The sequence below is a fragment of the Patiria miniata genome, unplaced genomic scaffold (assembly GCF_015706575.1).
Source record: "Patiria miniata isolate m_02_andy unplaced genomic scaffold, ASM1570657v1 HiC_scaffold_18, whole genome shotgun sequence".
NCBI lineage: Eukaryota > Metazoa > Echinodermata > Asteroidea > Valvatida > Asterinidae > Patiria > Patiria miniata.
The window spans coordinates 4,447,381-4,462,397 of record NW_024037056.1 but is presented as its reverse complement, the minus strand read 5'-3'; the positions used below and the strand labels follow the sequence as shown (position 1 = coordinate 4,462,397).

At 41.0% G+C, this 15,017-nt stretch overlaps 2 protein-coding genes across 5 annotated transcripts in view; both read left to right on the top strand.

Moving 5' to 3' along the window:
• Positions 1-475: 475 nt before the first annotated feature.
• LOC119724330 (sodium/potassium-transporting ATPase subunit beta-1-like) lies at positions 476-5,019 on the top strand. Its single transcript, XM_038195326.1, has 6 exons — positions 476-887; positions 1,374-1,502; positions 1,994-2,107; positions 2,425-2,597; positions 2,937-3,038; positions 3,989-5,019. Exons 1-6 carry the CDS (start codon positions 674-676, stop codon positions 4,268-4,270), a joined length of 1,014 nt encoding a protein of 337 aa, XP_038051254.1. The 5' UTR covers positions 476-673; the 3' UTR covers positions 4,271-5,019.
• A 4,013-nt stretch (positions 5,020-9,032) lies between these two features.
• The window catches only part of LOC119724328 (adhesion G protein-coupled receptor E3-like), a 33,855-nt gene continuing 27,870 nt past the window's right edge, over positions 9,033-15,017 (top strand). For 2 of the 4 annotated variants that reach the window (XM_038195323.1, XM_038195322.1), the window contains exon 1: positions 9,035-10,514. In XM_038195323.1, the coding sequence (XP_038051251.1) occupies positions 10,431-10,514 (84 nt within the window). In that variant the 5' untranslated portion in view covers positions 9,035-10,430. Of the gene's footprint in view, positions 10,515-15,017 lie in introns of all 4 variants that reach the window. The other 2 variants (XM_038195324.1, XM_038195325.1) reach the window with 2 other exon arrangements.

The following is a 15,017-nucleotide window of genomic DNA, read 5'->3' as shown; positions in this document are numbered from 1 at the left end:
CCAATCATGCAAATAATTTTGGGCGTGTGTCAAATTTGCGGTCAAATTAAAGCCGGACCATCATAGAAAATTAAGAATACAATATTATCCAAAGCCACCAATCATGCAAATAATTTGATTCACGCAATGCGTGACTTTTGAGGCGTATTTTATGGAAAAGATTATGCTGTAAAATAAGTCGATGGCTGGATGATTGAAGATCTTACAGTGTTATCGAAACTTGCAGAGCGCCACCAAAAATCATCTCGGAGACAAAAATCACTATGCGTAAAAAGCTTGAAATGCATTGAGCGATCTGAACTGTGAAGTCATGATGATTATGGATTCATTCACACTACTGTTTCCTGTTAATACCTCGATACAAGATACACACATTGTATATTCAAATGTAATCCGTACTGACCCGCCTCTTATTGCTTTAACTGCATGAACATCCTTCCTGAATGCATTTCCGTTAAAGGGATCATGTCCACGCTCTTAGAGTTGGTGTCATCAAAATGTCTCTGAATTGTTAAACGTTTCAAAAAGGGCTGTGCCCTTTAATTGTAGATGTGAAACAGGAACTAAGGCAAAGAGCGAGATATACGGTATCAGTGCATAATTTTTTTTCCACAGCTCACTCACTGTTCAATCCTGTAAACTGGAAACATTTCCTCGAACGGACTTAGTCCCGATGTCCATCATGATCAACGAACAGCAGGCCGGTCCGTCCTCCCAACCGGACGGCGAGCCGATCGTCCCGGTGGAACACGACGCGCCCGCTAGTCCCTTCGTACTTCGACGCAGAGCGTTAGGCAACAATATTCGGGAAAACTGGCATGGGTTCCGTCACTTCATGTGGAATATGGAAAAGAGGGAGGTGATGGGACGAAATGGGAAAAGTTGGGGTGAGTATACAAGCCTATAAATTAAATCATAGGGAGCCTTTCTCGAGTAATAGGTCCATGCCGAAAGTACCAAGACAGTTTCCAATAGTTACAAAGTGCAGTGCTACAACTGATGATGTCTTGTCGTGATGTTGATTTTATAAAGACAAAGTAAACCTGAACTTGAACCCAATTCTGTTTTATTTGATGAAAGTACTGCGGTCTTAATTTCCTAAAATCAACTTTACTACTACGATTTCAACTTGAAATTTTCAAGTCGATCTTATCCACATATCAGAAAATTTAAGGACCATAAATATGGACAATCTCACTGGGGCTCATCCCCGTTAGGCCCTGCTACAAAAAAAATGCAATGTCGTATTAAACAGTTAAAACACGGAAAATGACACAAAGGCTTTATGATATTGCATACTGGTATTTAAAACGAGCTCCATAAATATGTAAGGCGTATAACCCCGTTTCTGCATTGTATGTATTATTCCCCAGCGCAAATTGGACTATTCTATCTGTGCTTGTACGTGTTTCTGGCCGGATACTTTGCCGCAATGTTCGCCATATTTTACCAGACAATTTCACAGGAGAGACCGACGTACAACACACTTATCACCCCACCAGGTAGGCTACGTTGAATCCTCGTTCAATCGACGAGACAAATATGTCCATCAACATGCCATTTTTGAAACCTATATATTGGTTCATGTTCTGCATTAGTTAACATCAAATCTAACAATTATATGAGGCATGATGGGGTATTTCCTTGTCCATTTCCATGATGGGGTATGGCTTTTATAGTGATTATAAAGCCAGGGGTGAAGCCAAAGCTGCAAAAGTTTCGCAGCTTCGAAAATGTCGAGGTTTCGAAAATTCCTCAGGTCTTTGGGTGTGCGACTAATAAACTGAACAAAAGCGCCCTCAAGTCCTCACAAGGTTCAAATCGTCCCAAAATAGTCAAGACATATACCTTAATTCATTAAAGGCTAAAAGATGGTCAATTTAATCAATACGGGGCTTTCAGTAACTTTGTGCAATTACGTTCTCTGCTTGGGAGAAAAACTTATCAAAAGCAAAGGAATATTAAAACTAGCTTTGGTCTCTTTTTTCCCCAGGTCTCCACGTTTTCCCTATCCCAACCGGGCAGGGACGCATTGAGTATGGCTTAGACAACAGTGACGTGGATCGAATGAGATTCGAACAAGAAATTAAAGACAATGTGTTTGCACGTATGTGCCATCTTTTTCTTTGTTTGATCATTGTTTTACTGTTTCATCCGTTCGAGCAGAGGGGCGGCGCTGGGACAAACGAGGGGCTATGTTTCACTCTTAATTCGTAAAATCACTAAAAATCAATATTTCAAGCGATAACAACCGAAAAAGCTTTGTTTTTGTACAAACGAATTTGCAGCTTTCCATGATAGTGTACAAACTTATCGTTTCACGTACAGAACTGATAGTGTACATCTTTTGAACATGGCCGATGACACAAATTGGAAGATACTCATCAACGTACTAATCTAGCAACTGTTTTATATATTTTTCAGCACTCCTCGACATTGACCAATCAACGTACGAGAACTGTTACAATCTTCCACCGCTTACGATCAACGACCCACAGCGGTTCTGCCGATACGACGCGTCGCTGCTGGGCGAGTGTGCTCCGGACAACACCGGCTACAACACAACGCAACCATGTCTGTACATGGGGCTAAACAAGGTACCAAACAGTATACATGTCTATGGTGTCAATCGAGGACACTCGTGAAAAACTTCTCGTCTAACCGAGGACACGTACCAAAATTAGTGAGGACAGTCCTCGATTGAGAAACGTGCACAAAACTGCTGAAAGCTAAGCTTAGGTGCAAACAATAGCACATGCATTGGGTGATGTTGTTCACCGCAATCGGTGATTTTGTTTATGCTTGATGTTATATATTGACAGCCATTTTCATCGCTGCCAGGTTATTCGTGCATATAGCTCATAGAACTGGACATACTTTTGTGTTACCTTAGAAAAAAATGCAATTATATGACGAAGGCGTAAATGTCATTCCAGGTATGGGGCTGGATACCAGAAGGTTTTACGTCTGACGTGTTGATGACGCAGTTCAACAAATCGGCGTCATTCACCAATCGGATCTTCTTCACCTGTGACGTGGTAAGAAAAAAAAATACATCAGACAAGATTAGAAGGTTTACATGGTGATGGTAGCAATAGGATAAAGATAGCACCATGTGACAAATCTCTTAAATTTAATCATCTTTTTGCATTTGATTTTCCTGGACCGGGTTGAGCAGTGAGAAAGTTGCAGCATGTTCTTTTTTATAACCAGGACATAATTTACTGTTAACTGTTGAAGTAGTTTTTCTAGAAATCTCAATTTGTTATTCTTCCAAGTACATGAAGTATCCTTTGTGAGTTTGTGATGTTCTGAGAAGAACCATGGGGACACTCAACGTTTCGGACAGTATGCTCTGCCCTTCGTCAGGATCAGGCAACTGAAGGGATTCCAACGGCGCTCGGACAATAAGTGGCAAAGACGTACGAAAACATCGATCGCACCCCCCCTCCCTCTATAAATATTACCAATGTATACGTACACATAACCAAATCTAGCAAAGGGAGCTCAAAAAATACAAATTCAACAGCGCCCTCTTGGATGGGACAGCGGGACTGCGCGAAATAATTTATACCGATAGGGCGCCCTCTATCGTATCCTATGATTAGCGGGCACAGTCAGAACATTGAATTCAGCATGGATTTTGTACAAGAATTTTTTTTGGGGGGGGGTGGGGGTTTATGGCGGGGTGGGGGGGGGGGAGTTACGCCGGGTTGAGGAGGAGGCACATTCCTAATGCTATTTGTGGGGGTCAAATTAACCCAAAGGAAACTGACTCAGTTCATTTTCAGTCAGGGTTAGATTGAACATAAAGAAATTGACTGACAGGGAGATGAACCTGCGACCTACCAAACAGCTTACCTTACTTATTCATGGCGTGCTATTCAGAAGCCATGAATTCGCATGAGCTGATGTGGTCGCGAGTCCAGCCCAATACGGACATTGGTTATTGTTTGGTCATAATAATTTTCGGTTTTTCTTTTCAAAGCATGAGGGTCACCAACAATACGTCAATACTCTGACCATGTTCCCGGCTGACGGGGTTTCCTTCGGTCACTACCCCTACGTGGTCGGCACGGACCAGGCCCAGCAGGCTCGCTACCTCCGTCCCGTGGTAGCCCTAAAAGTGGACATCAACACACGGGATCAGGAAGTGAGGATTGAGTGCCGGGCCCGGGCTAGTAACATACCGGACGAGGCACCGGGTGGGCTCTTCAATAGCAGGGAGGAACCGTCTCGGTTCACGGTCAGGGTTATGGTCCGCTCGTAGGCTAAAGGCGCTGGGTTCGGGAGTGTCGAGTAGGGCACAGGGAAATGAAGCTCTAACTGTCTCTAAAAGATCCAAACATTTTGCCTCCATTTTAAGTCCCCATTTATAACAGTACGAGGTGTATACTCTGTAAACACTCTAGTCAGATTTAACGTGATATTTTAAAATTGCATAAAACTAATGTAGTCTACACTCCATATACCTAGACGAGTAAACATTATTTCGTGACCCAACTCATTAAAATGCAATTGAGCTACTTTTCAGTAGAAATTAAGCCTTTAAAGGCTGAACAGTGCACCCTCTTGTGGGAAAGTTTAGAAGCCGCCGTTCCCACTGCTTATAGAGCAGCGCTGACAGGTTTAACAGTACTGCAAATTAAACAGTACTGAAAATGCAGTCTATAAGAGAATTTAATCTTTGAACTTTTTAAAATAAAAGCAAAAAGTGTATTTTTCTATTCCAAACTTGCTTCCTGTACTATGACATGAATGAACGGTTTGTATGTAAAAATTGCTCAGGATTTAAGAAATACATGTACTTTTTATATGGACTTTGATACTATAGTTGAGCCCTTTCTCCATTGTAGAGCAATGATGCTTTAAAGATATTTTTTATACCATTTTATACTAATTCTTTTTAACACCTTAATAATAAATCTTTCAGTGCAGTTAAGAGAATGTCGTTCATAGTGATCTATAATGTGTGGAATCCGAAAAGCTAATAAAGAGTAAAAAGAAAAGTTGAAGACAGCAAGAATTCCTTCCTTAGCAACAACCTGACGTCACTCCCAATGTGTTGACCACATCACTAAGAGGCGTTGCCATGTTGGTATAATCCCCAAATAACAGACGTCTTCCTGACAAGTTGAGGCTGCCAATGGAATGTTTGATATTCGTTTCCAAGCTGCTGTATTTTTTCCCCGCGCGTATTTGCACCCAGCGCGCGGCGCGGCAGGGCACCCCGTAAATTGCTCCGAGATACCGGGTACGGTTTCCGGTCGTCACCCAGGGGAGACCGGTATCTCCGGGTAAAATTCCTGGGAAACACTTTCATTGGGACATCAAATTTCGGGTGGAGGGTTTTTCGTTCTCAGAAATAGAGGTTGAATGGCCAGCATCATGTTTTAAACTAATACAGCATTTTCTAGAAAAAAATGCAGCACATAATAAACACCGAGAAAGTACAATCGGTCATCTAAAATCTGTAACAAATTTTTTCCGATGAATTATGCTTTTCCATTCAAGTTCGAATCCTCAGAGGCCTTATTACACACATGGATTGTCTCCATTTTTTCAACACTCAAACGCTAAAGGCACACAATGTTTGATGTAAGTTTCAGTTGGAAATTGACATATAGGCCTACACAAACCCAGTGTTCTTTAAAACGTTGACTAAGATATGTCGTAATACTTCTTCAGATTATTTTGACATCTTAAGTCTTCATCTTAAGAATTCTGTATTTTCATATATTTTCCAGAATTAAATGTATGCATCCCACCCATTCGCATAATAGTCTTTGCACCATTCTTTTTAAATTTTCTCGGAGCTGTCAGTGTCTTTATCAATCAGCTTCAACTTAATCAAAAATGCAATTCCCAGATGATTTTTTTCTCAAAGACTGACCATCTCGCCTTATTTACCCCCTGGCTAATTGTCGTCCATCACCACCCTACCATTGACCAACGAGTTTGCAATACTTAGGTAACAACATCGACCTCGAGATGCTGTCCTCACCTCGGTATAAGAGTTGCATGTCAGGCCATCTTGGGAGACAAGACACGACCGGTATGTGGGAGAAACTTGAGGGGACACGGAGGCAAGACGAGGGGCGAGGATGGGATGTGGAAGATGAGGCAGAAGGGATGTATTTCTTGTAATGACAAATTTTCTTATGGTAACCTGACAAATTGTGGTTCGTACAACCAATGATTGGGTCCACCATAACTGGTGACGCCAAAATGGGTTCATTACATTTTGTTCCCCAAGACCTATAGTCCCCAACGCTACCCAAACCATAGCCTTGGTCAATGCTCTCGTCGTTATTCGTCCCGTACGCGGTCAATCGTCGGCATATATCCTCGGCCTCACGCGCTATGCACATGCATGTAAAAATACAGCGCGAACAGCGACCTCACGCGGCCACTATATTTATGCAAATCAGTTGGAGACGATGTCGAGCCTTGGTTCAATCGTCGGCCAAGTTTCCACGCAACGATCGACCAATAAGAAAACGACATTTAAGGTCAGCTAAGGCTATTAACATAATGAGCACCACCCCCAAAACCTCACATGGACGATTGAACCAAGGTTCGACATCGTCTCCAACTGATTTGCATAAAAATAGTGGCCGCGTGAGGTCGCTGTTCGCGCTGTATTTTTACATGCATGTGCATAGCGCGTGAGGATATATATGCCGACGATTGACCGCGTACGGGACGAATAACGACGAGAGCATTGACCAAGGCTACCCAAACCATTACTCTAACCCTAAGGATGTTGCGGGCAACATAGGTATCGGGTAGACCCCCGCCAAACTGATGCACTACACGGCACATGGTTGTGCACAGAGCACTTTTCTGTCAAACGAAACATCAAAATAAAAACTACATGCAATGAAGAACAATAAAAAAAGGATGAACATAATGTAATGGAGACGTTCGTAGCAACAATACTACTACGTGATGTAAATGCAGTATTTAATGTTCCGTGAAGAATGCATAAAAAGAGTGGCTGGCATTGTGTAATGTGTCCCAATTTACTTAAGGATATAATCCGTCAACCAACCTTCCGTGTAATTTGATAGCTAATTGCTCTTGTTTGCTGTTATGATTAGACAGAAAGCGGACCGAAGCCAAAAGTACGGGTACAGGGATTTTCTTAATTAATAGGAATCTCAACACAACCGTAAAGGGACAAGATGAATCATTTAAAAATCTGCCTTTGACGACCCGTGTACTAAACTGTCGAATCTAATCTCATGTATCCATTCATATTCCGCTTTGTGTTTCAGAGATAAACCTACTTATGGAATGATCAATTCGGAAATACCGTAATGTCTGGAGTTTTATGGTAGCACTCTAAACCGAGGCAAGATTAAGTGCAACCCGGCTAAAATTAATACTCGTCTTATTTGATTGAGTAAAAGCGTCAATCACATAACAGTGCAGATAACAGTTGATAATAAATGACCCAATTTGACCATATAAAATCCATCAGCCTTATTACATTTGCCAACGATTCAATACTGTTGTACTGCGCCAACGAATTCCGTATAATTAATCACCACCAACAAAGAGCAATTACTTAATGTGCATTGTGGTATTCACTGCTTAGAAGCCTAATGATGTATTTATTATAATTGCTCGGACAATGCCGGCGCCATTTTGTCACAGTTGATTGAACGCAATTGATCATTGGTGCTTTCTGCATACATAAATTCGAAAGTCATTTTTTTTCTGGGCCTTTTGTCATTGCCGCCTGACTGGTTTTATCCACGCATGCTTATTAAATAAATTCAATTACTATTTCCATATGGTGTTTTTGAATAGAGATAGACGACACCAGAACGTTGTCTGATCTGTTTTTGTGTGTGTATAAAATGTCCGGCGGTATACACAAGCACAGGGACATTATTTCAGTCATTGCCTTTTCATTGAATGTTTTAAAGTGTTTACTGTATGTTTATATATTCAATTTTCTGAATTGTAGGTATTTGAATTTTTATGTGCAAACCGAGAAGTAGAATTTCATGCTGGCATGATGAATAGATAAATCGAAATTGAAATTGAAATTTGAAATCAAGAGCCAGTGATTATTTGATTTTTGTGCCTAATAGAAGAAGATGTGTACTCAAAATATGGGTGACAGCCGAGTATATATTGAAACCAACCGTAAGGAAGGCGAATTTCCCGAAAAGAAAAATACAAAGTGATGAAACTTATCCATTTATATCAAATAGTTTGATGGGTAAGGTGTTGCACAAGCCAAACAAATGACCGTTATCCATCCACGAGTATAATTAGTCACAAACCACGGCCGCAAATGAGGCGCGAATTCCCTAGTTTGGTCGATGAACCGTTGGCGCCGTAATAAAGGTTTGCAGTTAAAAATCTTCTGTTTAATCACTTCCAATCCCATACCTGGTTTCAAAGTTCAAATATAGGCTATATCCTTTGTCTGTACAACGTGAGTGCTAATGGAATAGATTCTGCTTTGTGACGAATTCTTTGCACCCCCCCCCCCTTTAAAAAAAGCCCCCTAAAGTCAATGCGCAAATTGAATGCAAAAAATACTTTGGTGAGCTCATATAGAATCCTTTACTGCCTCAGTTGACCTCCGAGAAATAGCGCCCCCATGTGGAAGGAAGTGCCATGGACATTGTTCACAGAGAAAACGTGCACTGCAAAATATCCATTTTGAATTCCCAAAAAAGGTTGTACAACTCAGACGAGTGAAATAAGTTTTTGTGTCAAATTCATTACATGCCCCTTTAAGTTGTTTTTTTTTTGTAGTCTGGTATCTATGTCACGTACACGTTTCTCCCCTGGGAAACGGAACAGCCTGGAGCACCTGTCCATTTTAAAACCGATGACAGACTAGGAATGTTATGCGTGCTGACTGAGTGACGCATCACTGCGCCGCACATAGCGGACCCCGCACCATCCCTGCTCCAGCCAAAATCAGCAACTAGACTTGTTTCAAGTGTATGATCTGACACGAACCGAATTCCCCTATATTACTAGTATTGGATATTGTACCAGACTGATTGATAAAGTATATACAATAAATTCTACCCGGTTTTGTCCGAAGCCCATGACGCTTCATTCCGATTCCCTAGGTTGATCGAAGATCAAATTGAAATCGGCCGGTATGCCAAAGCGGGAGTAATAATACACGCCTTGAACGGAGACTATTAATGAGCATCACGCCTGTGAGGGAGAGAGAACACACATAGCTTCGGATGAGTGCTCTGGGTGACAAACTGCACATCGCTGATGTAGACTGCTCATTCGCTGATGAAGTGTCAGCATGTGAACCATGCATTAACTCCACTGTAGAACAACGGCGCACTATAATGCCACAGCTCAACACGTTTTTGGGTAGGCACTGACTGCCATCCTACCAGCACATCTGACTAGACCTAAATACTCCACAATTTTACCATATGTTGAATCTGCGATACCAGAAATAGCATATATCGCTGCCGGTATGGTGGAAGTTTCTCTGGGTACTGTATCATCGTACCGACACGGTGACGCTTCCCTCTACCGTTGAAATCGCCGTCTGGCCCGGGGCGAGACGCGCGTGTGGCTGATATCACCAAACACTCCCAGGACCTTGGAGCCGTTGTTTTAGGCAATCAAGTCGGAATATTTCAGGTAATCAGATAAACCGGGAGCTGCAACAATCATCATTTCTGTTTGGATTTCATAAAGTCTCCAGCGCGGACCAATAAACTGAACCTCAAAGCGAGAAGTTCTCACGTTGCAGCGAGTCAGCGAAGCTTAGCAACTCCGCCTATCGGACGGGAATGTATTCGTTTATGTTACGCTCCACGCTCGCTGACTAAGATAACACGATACGACAATCCGAAACGGCTCCGTTCTGTCAGACAAATTTCGCTTGGGATGTGTCTGACATTTCAAAATTACTTAACTTAGACATTTCACGGTGCCATCTCTAATGCTTAGCAACTTGTTTTCCGGAAGATAAACTCAAGTTGAAGTTGAACATTTTAACCCTTCGCTTCTTCCCCCTTCGGGTATGTGATGGAAGTTCTCTTTATAGAACTGCACTGACGTACGAAGTGCGAGTTCCTCAACTATACCTGCATGTGGCACTTGCGTCTACAGAGCGTTACGTGCACAGAGAGCCGACGAACTTCGGACAAAAATGTCTTAACTTGAGAACTTTTCTTCATACCTTCATTGTCATAGTTTACGCCGACCATGCACGACCCAGATTAATTGTTTTACATTCGGTTATTTCATCGATGAACTTTATTGCGGGAGATCAGTGGTGTATTGACGTAATATTTTTATCAAATGATTTCTGAATGTCTGCTGAAGTGCTGATAAGAATTGAGAGGCAGCAGAACTAATCTCTTAACTTGAGAGAAATCTCGCGAGAGAACGGACTCAACTTTGATTCATTTGCCGAGATGGAGAGAGGCTTTATTGTGATCTTTATTTTGTCTCTCAGCGCGACCCACGGGGCGATTGAGACTGATGCCACACCAATACAGGTACGTACACGAATAAGACAATGGAGGCTTTGGGCTTATGTACAAAACCAAATTATTATGAAATACCTGACTTGATTGTAAGTAAATAATAGTCTCAAGCATCCTGGGAAATCATGGCACCTGGTGTGCTGTCATTTAAAGAAAAGTAAAATTTTTGTATCGATTTGGAAAAATCTGACAAAGTTGGAAAAAACCCGTTCCCCCCTCCAAATGCAGCCTCAAAAATACCAAAGTTACTTAGTCCACATTTTGTTTGTATCGGTTACACATTCGTGAACGGATGCAAGCGTCTGGCTCCCTGACCAGACAGTTCCCCGGCCGTATTACTCCGTTTCATCTAAAGTATAGGGTCAGGGTAACCAAACTACAAGAACAGCAATTTTGTTCATGGTTTTGCCAGCATCTTACCCCAAAATCTATCATTTCTGAAAATTACAGCACCTATGACCACAAAACTTGAAACAGGTCATTGTAACAATATTGGCTATAAAATACTAACCCCATATCCATCCATTTTTGAATATTAAAGCAAAAGTCAATGTTTTATATTACCTTAACACCCAATGAACTCCACGATCGTTCACTTGTTTTCGTGGCTATCATTTTCGATGCCATATGGAATACATTATTAGACGAATCATTTGATATACGAGGTCTTTTCGTAATAACTGAACTCGTCACGTCATGACAGACCGAATTACTGTCAGCGTCAGAATTCTTTGAATTGGTCATGACATCAGGTGTTTTCGAATCGAGCTTCTTCGTTTGGGAAAGCTATATACGAATTAGTCATTCTTTGGCTAACGATACTGGGCCGATTTGTCAGCATAACTTTGGCAACTAATGTACCGTGTAAATACCATTAATTTTCATGAATTCTTAATTTATCGCCGTTATATATACCTGCACATTTACGACATGTTGCGTAATCTGATATAAGTATGCCATTTGTAATAGCCTTAGAAATAATGAATAAGACATGGTCTTTAGGTACAACTGGTGCAAAATATAGTTTAGACTTATGCAATTTCCCTGAGTCTTAATTCTATTGGCCAATACAAGCGGGATACCAAAGACCTAAATTCAAAAAAATGGAGCTTACTTTGTATTTTTGGATCAGGGCGTGTCTGAGACATTTTAACGCTGTCGCTGACGGTTCCCAAACTTTACAGCTGTAGAATTCACAATGGTGTATTATCACCAACCATCAACGGCTTGAATCAAGACTGACTAAGAAGGATAAAGAAGTTTCCGATCTCTGATCTATTATAGCTTTAAGATATTTTATTACTTAGCATAGCCACACAAAGTTGAGACAATTTTTGGTTAGTTTTCTACTGAAAGATTGTCGCTTGTCAGACCCCTTGCTCGTTAAGATTTAAGTAAAGGGACAGGGGCACGTGTTGGTTCCTCAGCGTGCAAACTTATGAAACACCGCGCCGGCTACCAGGCAGTTCACGGAGATATACTCCGTTCTGTACAGTAAACGTGGTATCAATCGCGATCAATGGATGAAGCCACAATGTCTAGATGTTTATGTATAATTATAGATATGACAAGTCTGAACGCGTACGTGCCATTTAATTGAACTCATATGCTAAACTCTCCATCAAAACTTGCCCGAGTTCTCGACGGAACAGGTGCAGCGCGCACCTTAACTATTTGTTTCGGTGACACGGCTCATAAATGTCAACTAGGCCTATATACCAGAAGAAAGATGAAGACTAAAATCAGAAACCGAACTACCTTTTTGTTCCCACAACCTGAAACGCGACACGCTAAATGCTACTGGTTGAATTAAAAGTGAAGAGCCAAGAATTCCCCGCAGGTCAAACCGGGACAGATAAACGGAACATCTGTTCTGGTCCCGACCTTGGTTATTATTTATTATCGAAGATGATACATTATCTTGGTGACTCTCAAGCAAAGAGGAGACAACCTTGATCTAGCAAGAGTGGCTTATAGTTCTCGATGAGGATTAAGAGTTTAGCCTCTAGGCATTTGCGGGATCGAGAAGAACGGTTTACAAGATTACATCTTGCAATCGAATGAACCCATCATCTGCATCATCACTTCAAAAAAAAACCCCGATAAGTCAGAGTCAGCATCTTAACAACTTTCTCAAGGAGTTCTCGCTTTGCGACTGTGCAAGTTAATGCTGTATGGATCAAAAACGTTGGTATACGTCCTCTGTAATAATTTACATCTTATTTAAAATGCGTCATTGACCTGTTCAACGTTTAAAATAATACCATGTGCGTCCATTGTCAGTCTGCATTAGCTGTCCGAGTCATTTATATCATTTTCATAATCTATCATTTTCAGTTAGTCAACTGTCATTGTGGTAAGATTTTTTTTTTTTTTTTTTAATAAACTCTAACCCTATTCTTTTTTTTCTTCAAATTATCAACTCTCCTTGTGGTAACTAAAAATGGTTTAAACTCTGACCATGAACGATTCACATTCCTTGTATCAATTAGCCTTAAGCAATTGCTTTATTGCAAATTGTGTCCTCGCAATAGAAAGGCCTTTTGATTTTCTAAGAAAATCGATACAATATTAATTTAGTACACAGTGTTGTCGAGGTCGTTTGTAATTAGCAATACTGACTATATTGAGGTCAGGTATGAGTGCTTTCACGTGTGTCCTCCTTCGTGTATCGTGTGAGCAATCAGTTGGAATTATTGGCAGGAAACCAAAGCTTTTTAATTTTTTTATGTGAGTTTTTGCAAAGATGATGTGTCCATATCACGATGCGTGCGGCGTGTATATGGTTTATTCCAGGGACATTCTGATAATTAAAATCGTGTCTAGATTTTTTTTTTTAAATCCCCATAATGGATTCGTCAGCTACAATGAACCACTCTGATGTGGCTGTAGGGAATTGTTTTTCAGCAATAATTAATTCCTCAAACTCATAGTCACGAAGAAGGATTGGGTTCATGGGCGACGCCAGGACTTTTTGTACTTTCTCTAGCATATTCTCAGTTCATTTTTTTTCCGAGGGCGGGGGACATTTACCCAGCCCACCCCCATTGACACCCCTGCAGGCGCACATTTTGTTAAAATGTATATTGAAATTATAGCAAATATGGCTTCACACATCTTTTTTTTTCTTTGTCTTTTTTTCCCCTTCCTTTACTTCCTCCCCCGCTTTTCGGGGAGGAGGGGGAGGAGGGGGGAAGCGCCCACCCCCTTGCTTCATCATACGCCCACGGTTGGGTACGCGAGTGTGATAGTCAGTTGAAACGAAATATTCGTCAGGTTTATAATAATAATTGGTCTCCGTTCCCCCATTTGTCATCTCTGAAGGACATGACAAGATTTAGTTTTGATCAGGTATCTGTTTATGGCGGTTTATAACGCGCAGCTCTTCGGTCTACCCTGAGTGGATATGCAAGGTCCAGTGCTAATAACCCCATTAGGCTTAAGGACGCTCGTCAAGGTACCAGACACGGTTGCCTAGTTATATACTTATTACATTCAAGATGGTTATTGGTTCATCTTAAAGTTGGCATATAGGCCTAGGCCCTACGTGCTTTTTCAAAATTTCGATTTTGTTTTTCCGTACGAAATTTAAAGGAATATAATGTCTTTAAAGTTGTTTCTCGTATACTGGTTGAAAAATGAGTCAGATCACGTGATTCTTGTCTGATTTATGCTTATTGCGCATGTCTAATGGGCGAGCACCTATTTTACACAGAGACACCAACTGTGTGTGATAGATTACTTTAATTAGATGAGCGGCACGGCCCTCGCTAGGCCGAAGACAGCCGGAATTCCTTTGAGGAATCTCAAGGAGGATCTGTAATGGACTGCTGGTGAGATTATAACTCATCGACAAGTAATGATTCCTTGAATTGTGTTGACATTAGAAAACGAGTAGTTGGTAGCGAATTGTTCCAGTTCGATGGTGTCAGTGAGTCTTATCTACCCATGGCCAATATTAGGCGCAATATTGACTTTTGTTCAGCCATGTTCTTTTTTTCCAGATACGTTGATTCGCAATGGTGGCTGTCTTTGAAAAAAGTTCAATTGTAAAAGTTACAGGGTTTGACATTTTGATCCCACCAGAATCTTTCTTAACGATAAACTTATACAATCTTAACTCACAGAGAGTTCAGAAACTGGAAGTTGCTGTTAATAATGCATTAGCAGCTAGAGTTAAATTAGCAGAGTTACCCCAAAATGTGATACTTCTGTCTAGTACGTATTTTAAAAACACTGAGGGTACTTTAATTTGCATTTTTTTTTACAAAAACCGTTGTCAATAACGGTAAAACTTTTCTTTGTCGCAAAACAAAATGGCGTCCACAAATGAAGGTATAAACTGTGTGGGTCCCGTGACCCGTAACCCTACGTAAACAGCAGGAAAAAGAGTGCGAATGCATTTCTCAGAAAATTAAAAAAAAGTCATGTATAACGACAGTCATTCAGAAACGTTTGTGATGTGACCAATGTTTGTTTAGGCTCGGATGCGGTATGTAATTGTAAATTCTTATA

Excerpts from the sequence above, each read along its gene's own strand:
- LOC119724330 (XM_038195326.1), top strand. The coding sequence starts at position 674 with ATGTCCATCATGATCAACGAACAGCAGGCCGGTCCGTCCTCCCAACCG. Across the intron at positions 1,503-1,993 it reads CACACTTATCACCCCACCAG|GTCTCCACGTTTTCCCTATC; the intron begins GTAGGCTACGTT and ends TTTTTTCCCCAG. Across the intron at positions 3,039-3,988 it reads TCTTCTTCACCTGTGACGTG|CATGAGGGTCACCAACAATA; the intron begins GTAAGAAAAAAA and ends TTCTTTTCAAAG.